The sequence below is a fragment of the Phacochoerus africanus genome, chromosome 14, assembly GCF_016906955.1.
Source record: "Phacochoerus africanus isolate WHEZ1 chromosome 14, ROS_Pafr_v1, whole genome shotgun sequence".
Classification (NCBI taxonomy): domain Eukaryota; kingdom Metazoa; phylum Chordata; class Mammalia; order Artiodactyla; family Suidae; genus Phacochoerus; species Phacochoerus africanus.
Genome location: NC_062557.1, coordinates 18,989,443 through 19,004,426, shown reverse-complemented (window position 1 = coordinate 19,004,426; position 14,984 = coordinate 18,989,443). Strand labels below are relative to the sequence as shown.

The window sequence follows — 14,984 nt, the reverse complement described above, 5'->3', positions numbered from 1 at the left end:
TTATTCTCAAAATGCTAGTATATAATTTTCCTTAAAACGAAACCAAACCAAAACAACAACAACCAAAAATTAACAGTGTTATGACACATTAGTGACAAGAGTCCAGACATATCTATCTGCAATGAAGACAGAACTAAAATTATCTTCAACATATTAGATAATATAAAAAGCAAACAAGCCAAAACAAAATACATATATCAGCCTATGCTTTTATAACAGCATTGGGAAAAGGAATTCGACCCAATATAAAGTGGACATTGCTTTGTGGAAAGGCATGATGTTCAACAGACAGAGGAATTTTCTTATCTAATATTTATGAAATGTGTTTTGAATATTTTTGAATTGGGAGGGGGAAAGAGTGGAAAGACACACACAAAAAAAGATATACAGCTATAGACACTAGTAGAAAAACTCACTCTTGTGATCTGGGCTTCCAAATTAGAAGGATTTGCTTTCAATACATCAGCTGAAAATGTCACATCACAAAGAAAAAAAAGTAAAAAATAAAACAAGAGTGGAAGAGAAAAAAATAAAGCAAGCATTACTACACAAGCTCTCTTAGTGAATCTGCAAACTATTATACCGAACAATCAGGGACAAAGCCATCACCTCTAAAGGGATTGGGGGGAAGGAAAGCATCTGTACAACACACATATGTGTACATACACACAGAGTGACATAGCAATAATCCCTTCTAGATAAATGGAACTATCTCCTCTCCTTCAGGAAAAATGGTTACAGAACTTTTGGAAACTGCTATTGAAAAGCTGTTAGTCTTATTTTCATTCTTTTTCCCTCTTTTTACAGCCGCATCTGCGGCATATGGAAGTTCCCCAGCTAAGGGTCGAATCAGAGCTCCAGCTGCAGGCCTATGCCACAGCCATGGCAAAACCAGATTTGAGTTGCATCTGCAACCCATGCTGCAGCTTGCAGCAATGCTGGATCCTTAACCCACTGAGCAAGGCCAGGGATCAAACCCACAATCCTCATAGACACTATGTCGGGGTCCTAACCTACTGAGTCACAACGGGAACTCCTGGTCTTTTCATTTACCTTTATTTTGGGAACGTTCAAGTAAACAACAGCTGGCAAAACTGTTTTTACTGAGGCTGGCTGCCCAGAATTAAGATTTTTATAAAAACCACTTCAAGATAGAGGACAAACTATTTTAAATAAATATGAATTCTAATTCTTCCTTCTGAGGGGAATGGGGCAGAGAAAAAGTACATATCAGGACTGTTTTATAATTATTTTGGGCCACAAACCTAGTTTCTCCCTGCCCTAAACACTTAACACGCTCTCCAGCCAAGATTTAAATAGAATATGTTTTCCTCATTTCTGTTGTTTTTATCTGTAGCCATCTCATTAGCCCAGAAAATCTCCCATGCCCAGTCATTCCTATCCCTCTGAAACTCTTAGGAGTTATTTGTAACTATAGGACACTGCCTAAAAGAATGAGCATTTTAGTCTCCAGGCTAAGTCAATGACTTCCAATCAATCATTCAGCAGTCACCTGGTACAATTTTGAAGTTGAAGGGTTAGAACTATATCCACATCATCCTTAAGACACTCTACTCAAATTCCTACCACAATATACCTAGACATAGGGAGGAAATGGAATGAATAAATAAGTTTAAATCCTGGTGTTATACAAGTGTAGCAAACACTCTTATATCACCTTTATAAAGTTTATAGTCAAGTCTGGGGTCTCAGAAACAGAACTGGGAACCCCAGAATTCTAACCTATTACTCTCATATAGTAAGGAAATTTCATTCTTTATAGAGAATCAAAAAGCCTAAAAATTTAGGTCCCTTATTTCTGAATGGAACTGGGCCAATGGCAAGAAACATAATGACCAGAAACTTTTCAACTTCCAATCTAAAAAGTAATTTTTAGAAAGGTACAAGGCCCTAATTCAGAGTCAGATTTTCCAAAGTTGCCTATTTATTCCAAAAGGCTACCAAGCTTGGCTCTTTTGCCAACAAATAGCCATATGAAAATCTGACTTGTACTTTTACTTTCCACTTAAATTCTAAAGAGAAACTTAACTTTAGATAGCTTTTTCATGGCAAGAATAGAGGGGACAACATACCCGCCCATCAGAGAAGAGACAGAGTTCAGGTAAGGAGACCAGAAAGCATAGATTTTTCAGAGGCTGGGCAAATTCCATACTATACATCCAAATTTAACTTAGATTCTAAACTGGCACACAGTCTAATCAGAACAGATCTAGTGATTAATGGATCCTAAATGATTAATTTAAGCTGGCTCCAAAACTGCTACGTTCTTATCTCTGAAAATTATAAGGTATGCTTTCTGAAGAGCTGCTAACAGATTTGCTTATTTATTGAAATATTAATGCTTGTTAGTGAAAATTTAAGCCACATATCACATTTTTAACTGGAAAATATTTGATTCAAGGGAAAGGAGACCACATTCCATTCATAATGAAAGGGTTTGAAGATCCTGTTTTCCTGAAAAACCAACAGCATGTTTCAAAAAAGTATACATTTGTGGCAGAGTACATAATTTCTTACCAATTTTCAATCACATGATAGCCAGGGTTTCCATTAAATTTCCCCAAAAAGACCAGTAGAGGGAAGAACTTAACGAATAACCCAACACTTGAAATACTCATCCACGAAACTATGACTCTTTGAGCTAAAGACCACTTCAAATACAAATGACATTCTAGATTTTACAACTAACTGAACAGCACTGCTCCACTATAGACCTCTGAACAAATTAAGCCAAGGAAACAAGAACCTGGCAATTTTACAGGATTTTTAATAGGGGTAAGTAAATTTGCCCACATTATCAATAATGTGGAGTAACCATAGCAAGGAGTGGCACTCTGAGCTGGGAATGAATGAGGTGGATATTTCCGTACAGTTTTCCCTATCAACAAAAGACAATAAGGATCTAAGTCTAATAATTTTCTTTTTTGGTTCTTTTGATACTTTGCTTCTCTCTTGAATCACAACAAAATTTGATGCTATAAGTTTATATTTGATGAGTATACTCTATCTAGGAATAAATCTACTGTATTTCTCAAGTATTTTAAATCTACTATTGCAATTGAAAGAATAAAACCATTGTTTCCATGAAGGGAATTTCAGACATCAGAAAACAGGCAAAGAGTATTTCCTACTGCCCCTAAAAATTTTATGTTCTAATAATTACTCAATTCTAAAGAGAAACCTGATTCTGTCTCTTCAGGGTCAGAGATCATCTGTGCTTTCTTTCACCAGATAGCAACTCCACTCTCCCAGGACAGAGACTATTCTTAGTCTTCCTTTATAACTAACTCCACAATGTATACACCATTTTCTATGGCACAAAAGAGATGCTCAATAAACATTGATCAAACCGGTTTCAGTTTTAAAATGAGTTGTTGGGAGAGGGAACACATACTTTTATGTATTATTTATTGGTTATGCACAGAGATGGAAAACAGTAAGAAGTGGTAGATGGGAGTTTCTGCTGTGGTACAATGGGATCAGGGGTGTCTCTGCAGGACCAGGACCCAGGTTCAATCCCTCCTGGCACATGGCCACAGCCGTGGCGTAGTTTGCAACTGTGGCTCAGATCCGAGCAATTGCAGTTCAGATATGATCCCTGGCCCAGGAGCTCCATATGCTGTGGGGTGGCCAAAAAGGACAAAAAAAAAAAAGAAAGAAAGAAAGAAATGGGAGTTCCTGTTGTGGTACAGCAGAAACGAATCCGACTAGGAATCATGAGGTTTCGGGTTCAATCCCTCGCCTTGCTCAGTGAAGGATCCGGCGTTGCAGTAAACTATGGTGTATGTCGCAGACTCGGCTCGGATCTCGCGTTGCTGTGGCTGTGGTGTAGGCTAGTGGCTGCAGCTCCGATTTGACCCCTAACCTGGGAACTTCCACATGCTGTGGGTGCGGCCCTAGAAAAGACAAAAAGACAAAAAAAAGAAAAAAGAAGTGCTGCATGTTTACAATTCAATCTGTTTTTCTGCCAAAACATAATCCATTTTTTGAACCTCAACCACCCCCTTTCATCATGTCAACAATCCTGCATACCCCAAATCCACGGCCTCTTTTCCCCACTGTTTCTTGCCTCTCTCCAATGACATCACATTAATGAGGAACTCTTCTCCCTTCCCAAACTGGAGTAGTCGTACCGGTTACCCGATTCAAGTCTCAGTGTTTGATGCCTCTGGATGAGACTATCCAGGACATCACCACGTGGTGAGGGAGGGAAAAGGCCAGTAGAGGACACAGAAAGCCTTCATAGGAAACTACTCCGAGGAAAAAAGGTTATAGCTGAACAGTTAAGGAAATCCAAGTCACTGGATTTACGTATAAATTCTTTTTTTAACACATGCATTATCGGTAAGTGATAAAAGTAAATTTTACTCAGTAAAAGCAAAAAACAAATGTCTGATAACAGAAAATTAAATACTAATGCTGATTACAGATATTGAAAAAATCAGAGGGAAAAAGAGAAGTACACATTCCTTTGGCTAGGTAACAATAGTATTAATTAGTCGTTTATGACCATACTTACCATTTGTACCCAATTGTTCTGACACACAATGACTATTAATACCATTTGGCAAATATCAAATTAACGTCATAAAATCACTGTGTAATATCTGCTTTATGTTCAGAAATTCAGCACAAGTCCTTAAAAATATGGTATGTTCTTTAATAACATCAGGTGTATACCTGCTTTAAGGTCTTTCTCTCTCTTTCACACACACACACACGAAGTCATCATCACCACTACCAAAATTTAAATTGGATAATGAAGTTTTAAAAAATCATTTTATTGATACATAATTCATAAAACATAAAATTTACCCACTTAAAGTGTAAAATTTAGTGGGTTTAGCATATTCCCAGAGTTGCACAATTATCAGCATTACCTAATTTTAAAATATTTCCATCACCCACAAAGGAAAATTCATACCCATTAGCATTCACTCCTCATTGCTTCTTTCTACCCAGTCCCTGGAAACTTAAAACTATGTTCTCTATAGATTTTTTAATTCCGGACTTTTCATATAAATAAAATCATACAACATGAGGTCTTTTGTGACTGGATTCTTCCACTCAGCATGATATTTTCAAGATTCTTGCATGTTGTATTTATCAGTAAGTCATTCCGTTTTATCGTTGAATAACATTCCATTGCAAGGATATACCAAGTTTCATTTTACTTCTTAACTTTAAGGGAGAATCTCAACGATTTTATTTATTTATTTATCTTGCTTTTTAGGGCCACACCCCGCAGTATATGGAGGTTCCCAGGCTAGGGGTCCAATCAGAGCTATAAGCTGCCAGCCTATGTGACAGCCACACCAACACAGGATCTGAGCCTCGTCTGTGACCTACACCATAGCTCACAACAACGCCAGATCCTTAAACCACTGAGCGAGGGCAGGGATGGAACCTGAAACTTCATGGTTCCTAGTTGGATTTGCTTCCACTGTGCCACAATGGGAACTCCTGTACCGTGTTTTATTTTTCCATCAGTTGATGGATATTGTGGTTGTTTCCATTTTTTGGCTCTTAAGAATAATGAATTATGAATAATGCTGCTATGAACAATTGTGTACAAGTTTTTGGGTGAACGTATTTTCATTTCTGAGTATATACTGGTCACATGCTAGCTCTATATTTAACATCTTGAGGAACTGTCAAACTGTTTTCCAGAGGAGCCGTACCATTTTACAGCCCTATTAGCAGTGTAGGAGAGTTCCAATTTCTCTGTATCTTCTCCAACACTTATTGTGTCTTTTTAATTTTAGCCATCTGAGCAGGTGTGAAATGGCATACCATTGTGCATAACGAGTTTTAACTATATCTACATAATCCTCTAGATCATATCTGGAGGCAAAGATCTACCCTATATATAAAATCTGAAGGAGCATAATTCATAAGAGCTGCTTAGACCCAAAGCAAATAGAACAGCAGCATCTTAATTCAGAGCTCTCTTTTCAATATTGTTGCTTACAAACTTACTCCTTAGGTTGCTTTAACTTTTCAGACTATAATAGAACCTGCAGCCTCATCCCAGAATCTCCAACCGTGCATCACTGTGATGAGTATATGTGTACAGAGACAGAACACAGGTTGAAAACCATAGAACATAAATAAGGTAGAATCAATTTTATTCATTTTGAGGTTGTGTGCTAAGATGAGGAACAGAATTAGAAAAACAGAGTAAAAGAGCAAGGGGTTTACCCACAACCTTAGCTTCCAAAGAGTCTGTTCAGGGTTACTCCTGCTCACAGAGGCAAGCAGCTTCCCTAAACAGATGTGGAGTTTTCCAAGGTTAACTACTTGTGACAGTGGGGTGTAAGAAGGGGTCTACTCTCAACAAAAGCAGAGGTGGTAGGAACTTTAACAGGTGAAAAGGCTTAAAATATGTTCAATTTTTGGAAGACTGGCCAAATGATGTCAATTCTTTTACTAGGCAAAACAGTCCCAAAGAAAATGGCATACGAAATGGTACAAAACAGCACTGAATCTAAATTTTCACCTCTGCTACAGGTTACTAAGATAAAACTACAATATGCCTAAGTTTTTTTTTTTTAAGTCCACCGCCACAGCAACGCCAGATCCAAGCCGCTTGTCTGCGACCTACACCACAGCTCAAGGCAATGCCATATCCTTAATCCACTGAGCAAGGCCAGGGATCAAACCTGGGTCCTCATGGATATTAGTCAGATTTATTTCCACTGAGCCACGACAGGAACTCCCAATATCCCTAAGTTCTGAGATACATTCCTCTTCACGCTTGCTTTGGTTCTCAAAGCACAGTCTCTTCAGAAGCGAAATGTGCTATTTAAGTCAACATTTATGAAGCTTTGGGATTCACAAATACTTTATGATTTTCCTAACCTATTTTACAACTTTTAAACAACCAATTTATGGTTTTCTAAGGATAAACATTCTAAAATACCCTAAATATACAGCACTGATGGGATATCCTCAGTGGAATTTGATCTTAATGGTTTCATTTCCTAGAAGGGTTTTTTTTTTTTTTAATTTTAGCCTTAGAATTAGCTTTTCTCATTATTCTTGACGTTTTAATTCTTTTTTTTTTTTTTAAACTTCTATGTTCCATTCCCCCTTACCCAGCCCCTTTGAAATAGCATTGAAAAAGGAATCAAGCTGCATTTCCTCAAATGTGCAGTGGCTTGCCAGAGGTTCAACTGTTTTTTTGTTTTTTTCTTTTTAGGGCCATACCTGCGGCAAATGGAAGTTCCCAAGCTAGGGGATGAATCAGAGCTGTGGCTGCCAGCCTGTACCACAGCCACAGCAACGCCGGATCCTTAACCCACTGAGGCCAGGGATTGAACCTTCATCCTCATGGATACTAGTCGGGTCCGCTACCACTGAGCCACAATATGAACTCCAGGTTCAACTGATTTTGATCTGCTTACTGTCCTGATGCCATATGTGCCAAGCATGGAGAAGATCAAATGCAAAAAAAATCCTTAGAGGCAAAATTCTGACCAATAAATAGTAAAACTTCAAATGGAAATTACTCCAAACTTCATAAATGAGGTCCATGTGAAGACCAAAAATGATCACTCCTTTCATCACCAAAGAATTTCTCAGAAAATACTTCAGTTCAGAACCTATTTCATTTTTGAGTAATGAGGAAAACTCTGAACATTTCTGTTTCTTGGTAATACACTAGTACTAAACTAGTCAACTAAGACTAAGCAATGCTGTCAGAAAGCAACACTTTAGACAAAGTTAACCAAATCATGTAGTGATAGATTCTATTCTGCACAATTCAAAATAGAGAAGTCACTAATGGCTGCTACGGGCTTAATTTGTTTTCGTTTAGTCACTTACAAAGCTCAGGAAATCACTACTTTTACAGCAGAAACAGACTTGTTATTAATTGAGACTTCAGTCTTTTTTTAAAAAAAACATCCAAAAGTACAGGAGTTTTCGTACTGAAGGTATTTTAGCAGAAAGAAGAAGCATGCTGAAAGCATTCTTTCCTCTGATGGAGATGTCGATTCTTTCTACAAGTTGAAGGAATTTCAAAGTTGCTTTAGAGTAACCGGATCAGACTACCACAGATGGTTTTGAAATTGCAAGGAAGCTGTGCCCAACAGTAAGGAGGAATAAGAAGGTAGCTTTTCACTATGCTACTTCCCTACTGTCAACCAGAATCTGTGGGAACCTGTGGGGAGAGGAGGGAAAGGTAGAGACCTCGGTCACAAACTCAAATGTTTGGAGGAGTTTGGCAGGTAATGTAATGAGTCACACAAGTTAATGTGAGAAAAAAGATGAAGTGGAAACCGTAACTAATTGGAAAATGAGCATGTGCCTTTCTAAAGGGAAGGCAACTATTCAGCTTTAGCCAAATGATATGGTGAACGCAGACCCAATATTCTTAGATATTTCAATTTTTCAAGATAATTCAAGCCCGAATTATATTTAAAAAATTGAGAACTGAAATTAAAGGAGAAAAAACTAACATCACAAAGGGAAGACAAAATTCAGCTGACCCTTGAGTAACATGGGTATGAACTGTGCATATTCACTGATAGCGTGGATTTTTTTTTTTCAATAGTAAATACCACAGTACCATACAATCCAGGGTTGGTTAAATCCATGGATATAGAACCACAGATTGGGAGGAAACTCAGATATGGAGGGCCAACTGTAAATTACACATAGGTTTTCGACTGCATGGAGTGGCAACACCCTTAACCTCCATGTTGTTGAAGGGTCAACTGTACGTCTGCGGGACAATTTGTGATTCTAGTTTATGTACTAGAGCCTGGTGAGGAGGGCACCTCAGCGGCACAAATGAAAGAGTAAAACTGGAAGAATACTATGTAGATAACAAGGCATTAAGAAAGCAAAAAACAAAACCAAAACTGTTAAAATAAGACACTATTATTGTGCTACTACAAATTTCCTTCTGGAAAAGAAAATATTCTTTGAAATTTAAACCCTGAAAAGCTAAAGAAATGGTTTCCACTGCCATATCCATTAGCAGATATGTTTTAAAAAAAAAAAAGATATGTAAAATAATTAAAGAGGCAAGAAGGTAGAGATGGAAAAATGTTTAGTTTCAAAGTAAACTTCAACTTATAACTAAGCTAACAAAGGTAGAAGATGAATACTAATGTTTATTGAGCACTTGGGCACATGAGAACTTACATAAAAATGAATCATAGTTTGGGTTATCTCTTGAAGAATGGAAGGCCTACCCTTGGAGATCTCAAAATGTATGAAATTATCACTTTTAAAGAGGGTTAATCTGCTAAAAAAGACCCAAAATATCTAATCAAGTTTTTCATCTTTGAAAATCAAGCTTGCTCTTAATATTTGTGTATTAATGACTCTTTTCACAAAATATCTTGGAAAACTTGAGAAAAACTAGTGAATAGTGAGAGGTACGAAACACTAAAGTGGGGGGGGGGGTTAAAAATCACCACAAATGAGGGTGACCCACATAGCTCCTTTCTGAGAGATTATTTGTGCTTAATAAGGGCAGGTTCCAATATTACTTTACCACTAACAGATTATTTCCCTGGAAAATTTTAATAGTGAAAATTTGATGGAAGATGTAAACTAGGGATTACTAATATAGCATAGAATGTACTTACCTATTATCTCAGATTCATAATAATCCTGTGTGCCTTCCTGGAAGACAAGACAGGGTGTCTTTATGATTTTAGAGCATGAATTTGGAAAGTGGTAGGTCCATTTGTACGGTAAGTTCATGGCCATCAAAGAGGAATGAAAAAACAGGACCTACCTCCTTCTTTTAGGGGTTATTTATCTGTGTTGTTGCAAGGTCAATTAAAGGCTCCTTAGAAATTCTAAGGGCAGGAGAAAGTAGAACTATAAAAAATTTAGTACTGTGCTTTTTTTTAACTTATAGCATTTTGTTTCAAGATTCTACCACTTGCATTGAGAATGGCATAAAGAAAGATGAAAAAGCCTGCATTTTAACCAAATAAAGAACATTCCACCAACAAACAAAATAACAAACTCCTCCTACAGCTGTTCTTTAATACCTAAAATGGGCTTTTGATCAAGGTGAAGAAATAAGCTTACAAGCATTCATTAATCATACCAGGTAAAGATTTCTTCCCAGACCAGGGAATTGCAGATATATTCTATATTAATGGATAAGATAGTTCAATATAAGAAATCCTTAATTTTGTATTTTCATTTTGATGATAACCTAAAAAAAGAGTAATAAGTGAATATTTGGGATCATAAATAAATAAGAACATTATAAAGGTTTACAACATAATACGGGACTTAAAGTGACAGTGATTTGTTTGTACCAGAGGTCAAATGATATCACAATATCACATATATTTGGAAGTTTTTCAGTAAGTCCTAAGAGAATAGAGTTTCTCAACCTTAGCACTACTGACTGACATATTCCGGGCCAGATAATTCTGTATTGCAAGGAGCTTTCCTGTGAATTGTAGGATGTTCAGCAGCACCCTTGGTCTCTACTCTCTAGATGCCATTAGCACCATCTCCCTAGTTGTGATCATCAAAAATGCCTCCAGAGATTGCCAAGTGTCCCCTGAGGGATAAAATCTCCCCTAGTGGAGAACCACTGGAATAGAGAAAAACGGTGAGAGAACTGAGTCAACACAAGGCACACAGGAGAATAAATACCAAAAGCAAATGAACTAGAGCTGTAGGAATTTCTACTACTCCCAAGTTGAGACAAGTATCACTAAAACATTACCATCCAACACATTAATGTTGCCAATGTGAATTTTTTTTTTTTTGGCTCAGATTTAATTTGTAAAACTGTTTTGCTTTGACAGAATTCTTTTGTCCTTAAAAAGCAAGTCTACACATGATTCAAGCCTGAATCACACTTTGTCTGATTTATTTTTTTCTTTTTCTTCTTAGGGCTGCACCTGCAGCATATGGAATCCCGAGCTAGGGGTCGAATCCGAGCTGCAGCTGTTGGCCTATACCACAGTCACAGCAACACATGATCCGAGCTGCAGCCTGCAGCAACGCTGGATCCTTAACCCAATGAACGAGGTCAGGGGTTGAACCTGCATCATCATGGATACCAGTCAGGTTCATAACCCTCTGAGACACAACAGGAATTCCTGGTTTCTTTCTTAAAGAAAGAAAACTTGAAAGAAAGGGAGGTCAACAGACTTCTCATCAACTAAAAAAGAAACCTTTCTAAATGTCCTTTGGGCACCTAAGGTTTCAACAGGAGTCCTTTAATTTACCATACACAATTTGTTTTTGCCCATGCCTGTGGCATGTGATGTTCCTGGGCCAGGGACTGAACATGGGCCACAGCACTGACCAAGCCGCTGCAGTGACAATGCCAGATTTTTAACTTGCTGTGCCACAAGAGAACTTGCAATACTTCTTTTCCTTTTTTTTTGCTTTTTAGGGCTGCACCTGAGGCATATGGAGGTTCCTAGGCCAGGGGTCAAATTGAAGCTGCAGCTGCCAGTCTATGCCACAGCCACACCACCACCAGATCCAAGCCAAGTCTGGGACCTACACCACAGCCCACGACAACGCCAGATCCTTAACCCACTGAACAAGGCCAGGGATTGAACTCACGTCCTCATGGATACCAGTTGTGTTCATTATCACTGAGCGACAATGGGAACTCCTGAATTTGTCTTTCTTGACAAACGATTCTTTGAAGTAGTAAGGTAAATGACAATATACTTTGTCCATATATATGTTCTCTGGATTTCTCTTCCTCAAATCAAATGAAGTTGTCAATATATTAAAACAATGTCCAAAGCTGTATACAGTGGAAAAGCTGTCTTCAATACAACTCTATCAGTGAAAGAAGCTTAAATTGGTTAGGGGTGGTTAAATGTGGAAGAGATTATTGCAAAAAGTCTAAGACCACAACCAGCTTACAAACTATTCCTGAGCTAGTAAAAGAAAACTTAGTCAAAGCTTGCCTTTTATGTGCACTGAAACCTTACGGTTGGTTGGAAGATGAAGCAAAGATTAAAAAAAAAAAAAGAAGGCTGGTTCAACAGGTCTAGCTTACGAAAGCATTCCAGCAACGCTCATAAATCCTACAAATTAAAACAAAAACAAAAACAATTTGTACCCCCAAAGACTTTTAGCATGTTTTCCTAAAGTCATCTAAAACCAAATGGCTCAAAATTCATTAATAAGCCAGAAGCGTTCCATAGATTTAAAGATCCATTTTCTCCTTCTAAAATCCCCCAAGGGAATTATTGCCACCTTCTTTATGCCAGTAACAGGTTAGGTACAACATGTTTCTTTTCTAAATCAATTAAAGAAAGAAGAATAAGATCATGAAGAAGGTATAATTTTTCAGTAAGCTCTTCAACATGCAGCATCAGGGTTTTGTTGTTGTTTCTCTTTTTTTGCTTTTCAGGGCATATGGAAGTTCCCAGGCTAGGGGTCAAATCAGAGCTTCAGCTGCTGGCCTATACCACAGTCACAGCCACTAGGGATCCGAGCCGTATCTTTGACCTACACCACAGCTCACGGCAACCCCGGATCCCTGATCCACTGAGCAAGGCCAGGGACTGAATCCATATCCTCATGAACACTAGTCGGATTCATTTCTGCTGTGCCACAACGGGAACTCCCAGTTTTTTGTTCAAGTTAAAATAGCATCTACTTTTATTTCCCTTCTCAAGATTTATCTATTTTCCAAGGCATACCAAATAACAAAATGACTTACTGATAAGAAATAATCAATAAAGCATGAACTCTCAGATACAGAAGATGGAACAACCACAGTCTGAGATAATTATTCAAAGTTTACCAAGTTTAGAAAGGGGGAAAGAGGGAAACAAAGTTCCCAGTGAGCTTCAGTTGAATTATCACATTAAATACAAATTTAGAAACCACTCAAAGCCAGAAACTTTATGCAAGACGTATGAAGCTCACAATTCTTCACACTACATAAAATCTTGGAAGGATGTCAAGGCTTCTGTCACTGAAAAAAAACCAAGCCAGTCAGATGACCTCAGATAAAGACAGACAGATATAAGAAACCAGAGTCAACAAGATTTTTTGGAGTACACTCACAAAATTCAATGGTCGTAACAACAAATAAGTATCTCTTTTTTTTGTTAGCAGTTAATTATTCCTCACCTGCTTGTGTGCATGATCATAGGAGTTGATATGGTTGTCAAATTCCTGATGTTTCTGATATTGCTTATCACAGAGTTCACAGTAAAAGTTGGCTCTGAGGTCTTCCAATGCTTTGGCAATTGCCTTCTCTTTGTCAACATAATCCTGTAAGAACCACAAAATAAAATAAAAAAATGAACCTGGTAGAAAAGCAGTCTTACCTTAAGAAAGAAAAAGGGCTTTTCAGAACATTGAGTGGTACTAGTCAGAGCCAGGTAGAGCACAAGCAGCAATTTGGTAGGGTAACTGGTGTGTAGTTATGGGAACAGTTGTCTTCAAATAAACAGCCGTTCAGAGTTTAATTTTACTTTCTCTTTTGGCAATGTGGTGGACTAGATATTACAGCATCCCCTACTCCTATCCCTGGCTAAAAAAACCTCAACCAACTCAATATATAAAATGCAGTTTTTGGAGTTCCCGCATGGCTCAGTGGGTTAAGAATCTGGCATCGTCACTGCTGTGGTTGCTCTGGATGTAGCTGTGGCTCGGTTTTGATTCCTGGTCTAGGAATTTCAAAATGCTGTGGGTGCAGCGAAAATCAAAACAAGGAGTTCCCGTCGTGGCGCAGTGGTTAACGAATCCGACTAGGAACCATGAGGCTTCGGGTTCGGTCCCTGTCCTTGCTCAGTGGGTTAACGATCCGGCATTGCCGTGAGCTGTGGTGTAGGTTGCAGATGTGGCTCGGATCCTGCGTTGCTGTGGCTCTGGCGTAGGCCGACAGCTACACCTCCAATTCGACCTCTAGCCTGGGAACCTCCATATGCCGTGGGAGCGGCCCAAGAAATAGCAAAAAAAAAAATCAAAACAACCCCCCCCCCCACAATTTTCACTGCATTGCAGGAACCACAGAAAAATAAAACCCCTAGAGGGGCAATCAGAGAAGAAAAAACAGAATAAAACAAAAAAGTCAAGTATGATCTGGAACTAAAATCAACTGTGATGGGCAAGGGCTCTTCTCCTTAGGACATGTGGGTGACACCGGAGCTTGGTTTGAACAAGATGGGGGGACCTAAACCTGAGAAGCCTCACTAATAAGGAAACGAACTTGGAAGTGCGCTGGAGAGATCCCAGGGTCTATCTCTGGGTCCTGGCAGAGGGAATAAAAAATATTCCTAGAAAGCATCCTCAATTTTGGTCCTAAAATTTTTCCTAGATTAGGATCAACAGATTATGTGTCACAATCAAAGATTATTACACAAAGGGAAATAAATCCATCACAAGCAAGAGTCACAATAAATAAGCAACAGACTTAGACCTCTAAGAACTCAGATGCTGGAATGGTCTGTTACAGAATATCAAGTAACTATAAAATATTTAAAAGGAAAATGAAATTATAAAAATGAACATAAAACACTATTAAAAAAAACCTCCATAAAACCAAAAAACTAGGCAGACAGGAAAAAGAACCAATGAGATTTTTTGGGGTTTTTTTTTGTTTGTTTGTTTTTTAGGGCCGCACTCACAACATATGGAAGTTCCCAGGCTAGGGGTCAAATCGGAGCCGGAGCAATGGGCGTACAACACGGTCACATGGGATCCAAGCCACATCTGCGACCTACACCACAGCTCATGGCAACACCAGATCCTTGACCTACTGAGTGAGTGAGGCCAGGGATCAAACCCTTGCCCTCGTGGATACTAGTCAGGTTCCTTACCACTGAGCCACAATGGGAATGCCCCAAAAGATATTTTTACAAGTGAAAAAAACCTAACTAAAAAATAAATTTTTAGGGTATGGGTTCAAAGACAGTCTAGATATAGCTCAAAAATGACGTTGTGGGGTGAAACTGTTCTGGAATTAGATTGTAATGACGGTTGCATGACCT

General features: G+C 38.3%; 1 protein-coding gene across 5 annotated transcripts in view; it reads right to left on the bottom strand.

Moving 5' to 3' along the window:
* GPATCH8 (G-patch domain containing 8) overlaps positions 1-14,984 on the bottom strand; it is an 83,153-nt gene that overhangs the window by 8,850 nt on the left and 59,319 nt on the right. For all 5 annotated transcript variants that reach the window (XM_047758946.1, XM_047758947.1, XM_047758950.1 and 2 more), the window contains one exon: positions 13,120-13,263. In XM_047758946.1, coding sequence (XP_047614902.1) covers positions 13,120-13,263 — 144 coding nt within the window. The remainder of the gene's footprint in view (positions 1-13,119; positions 13,264-14,984) is intronic.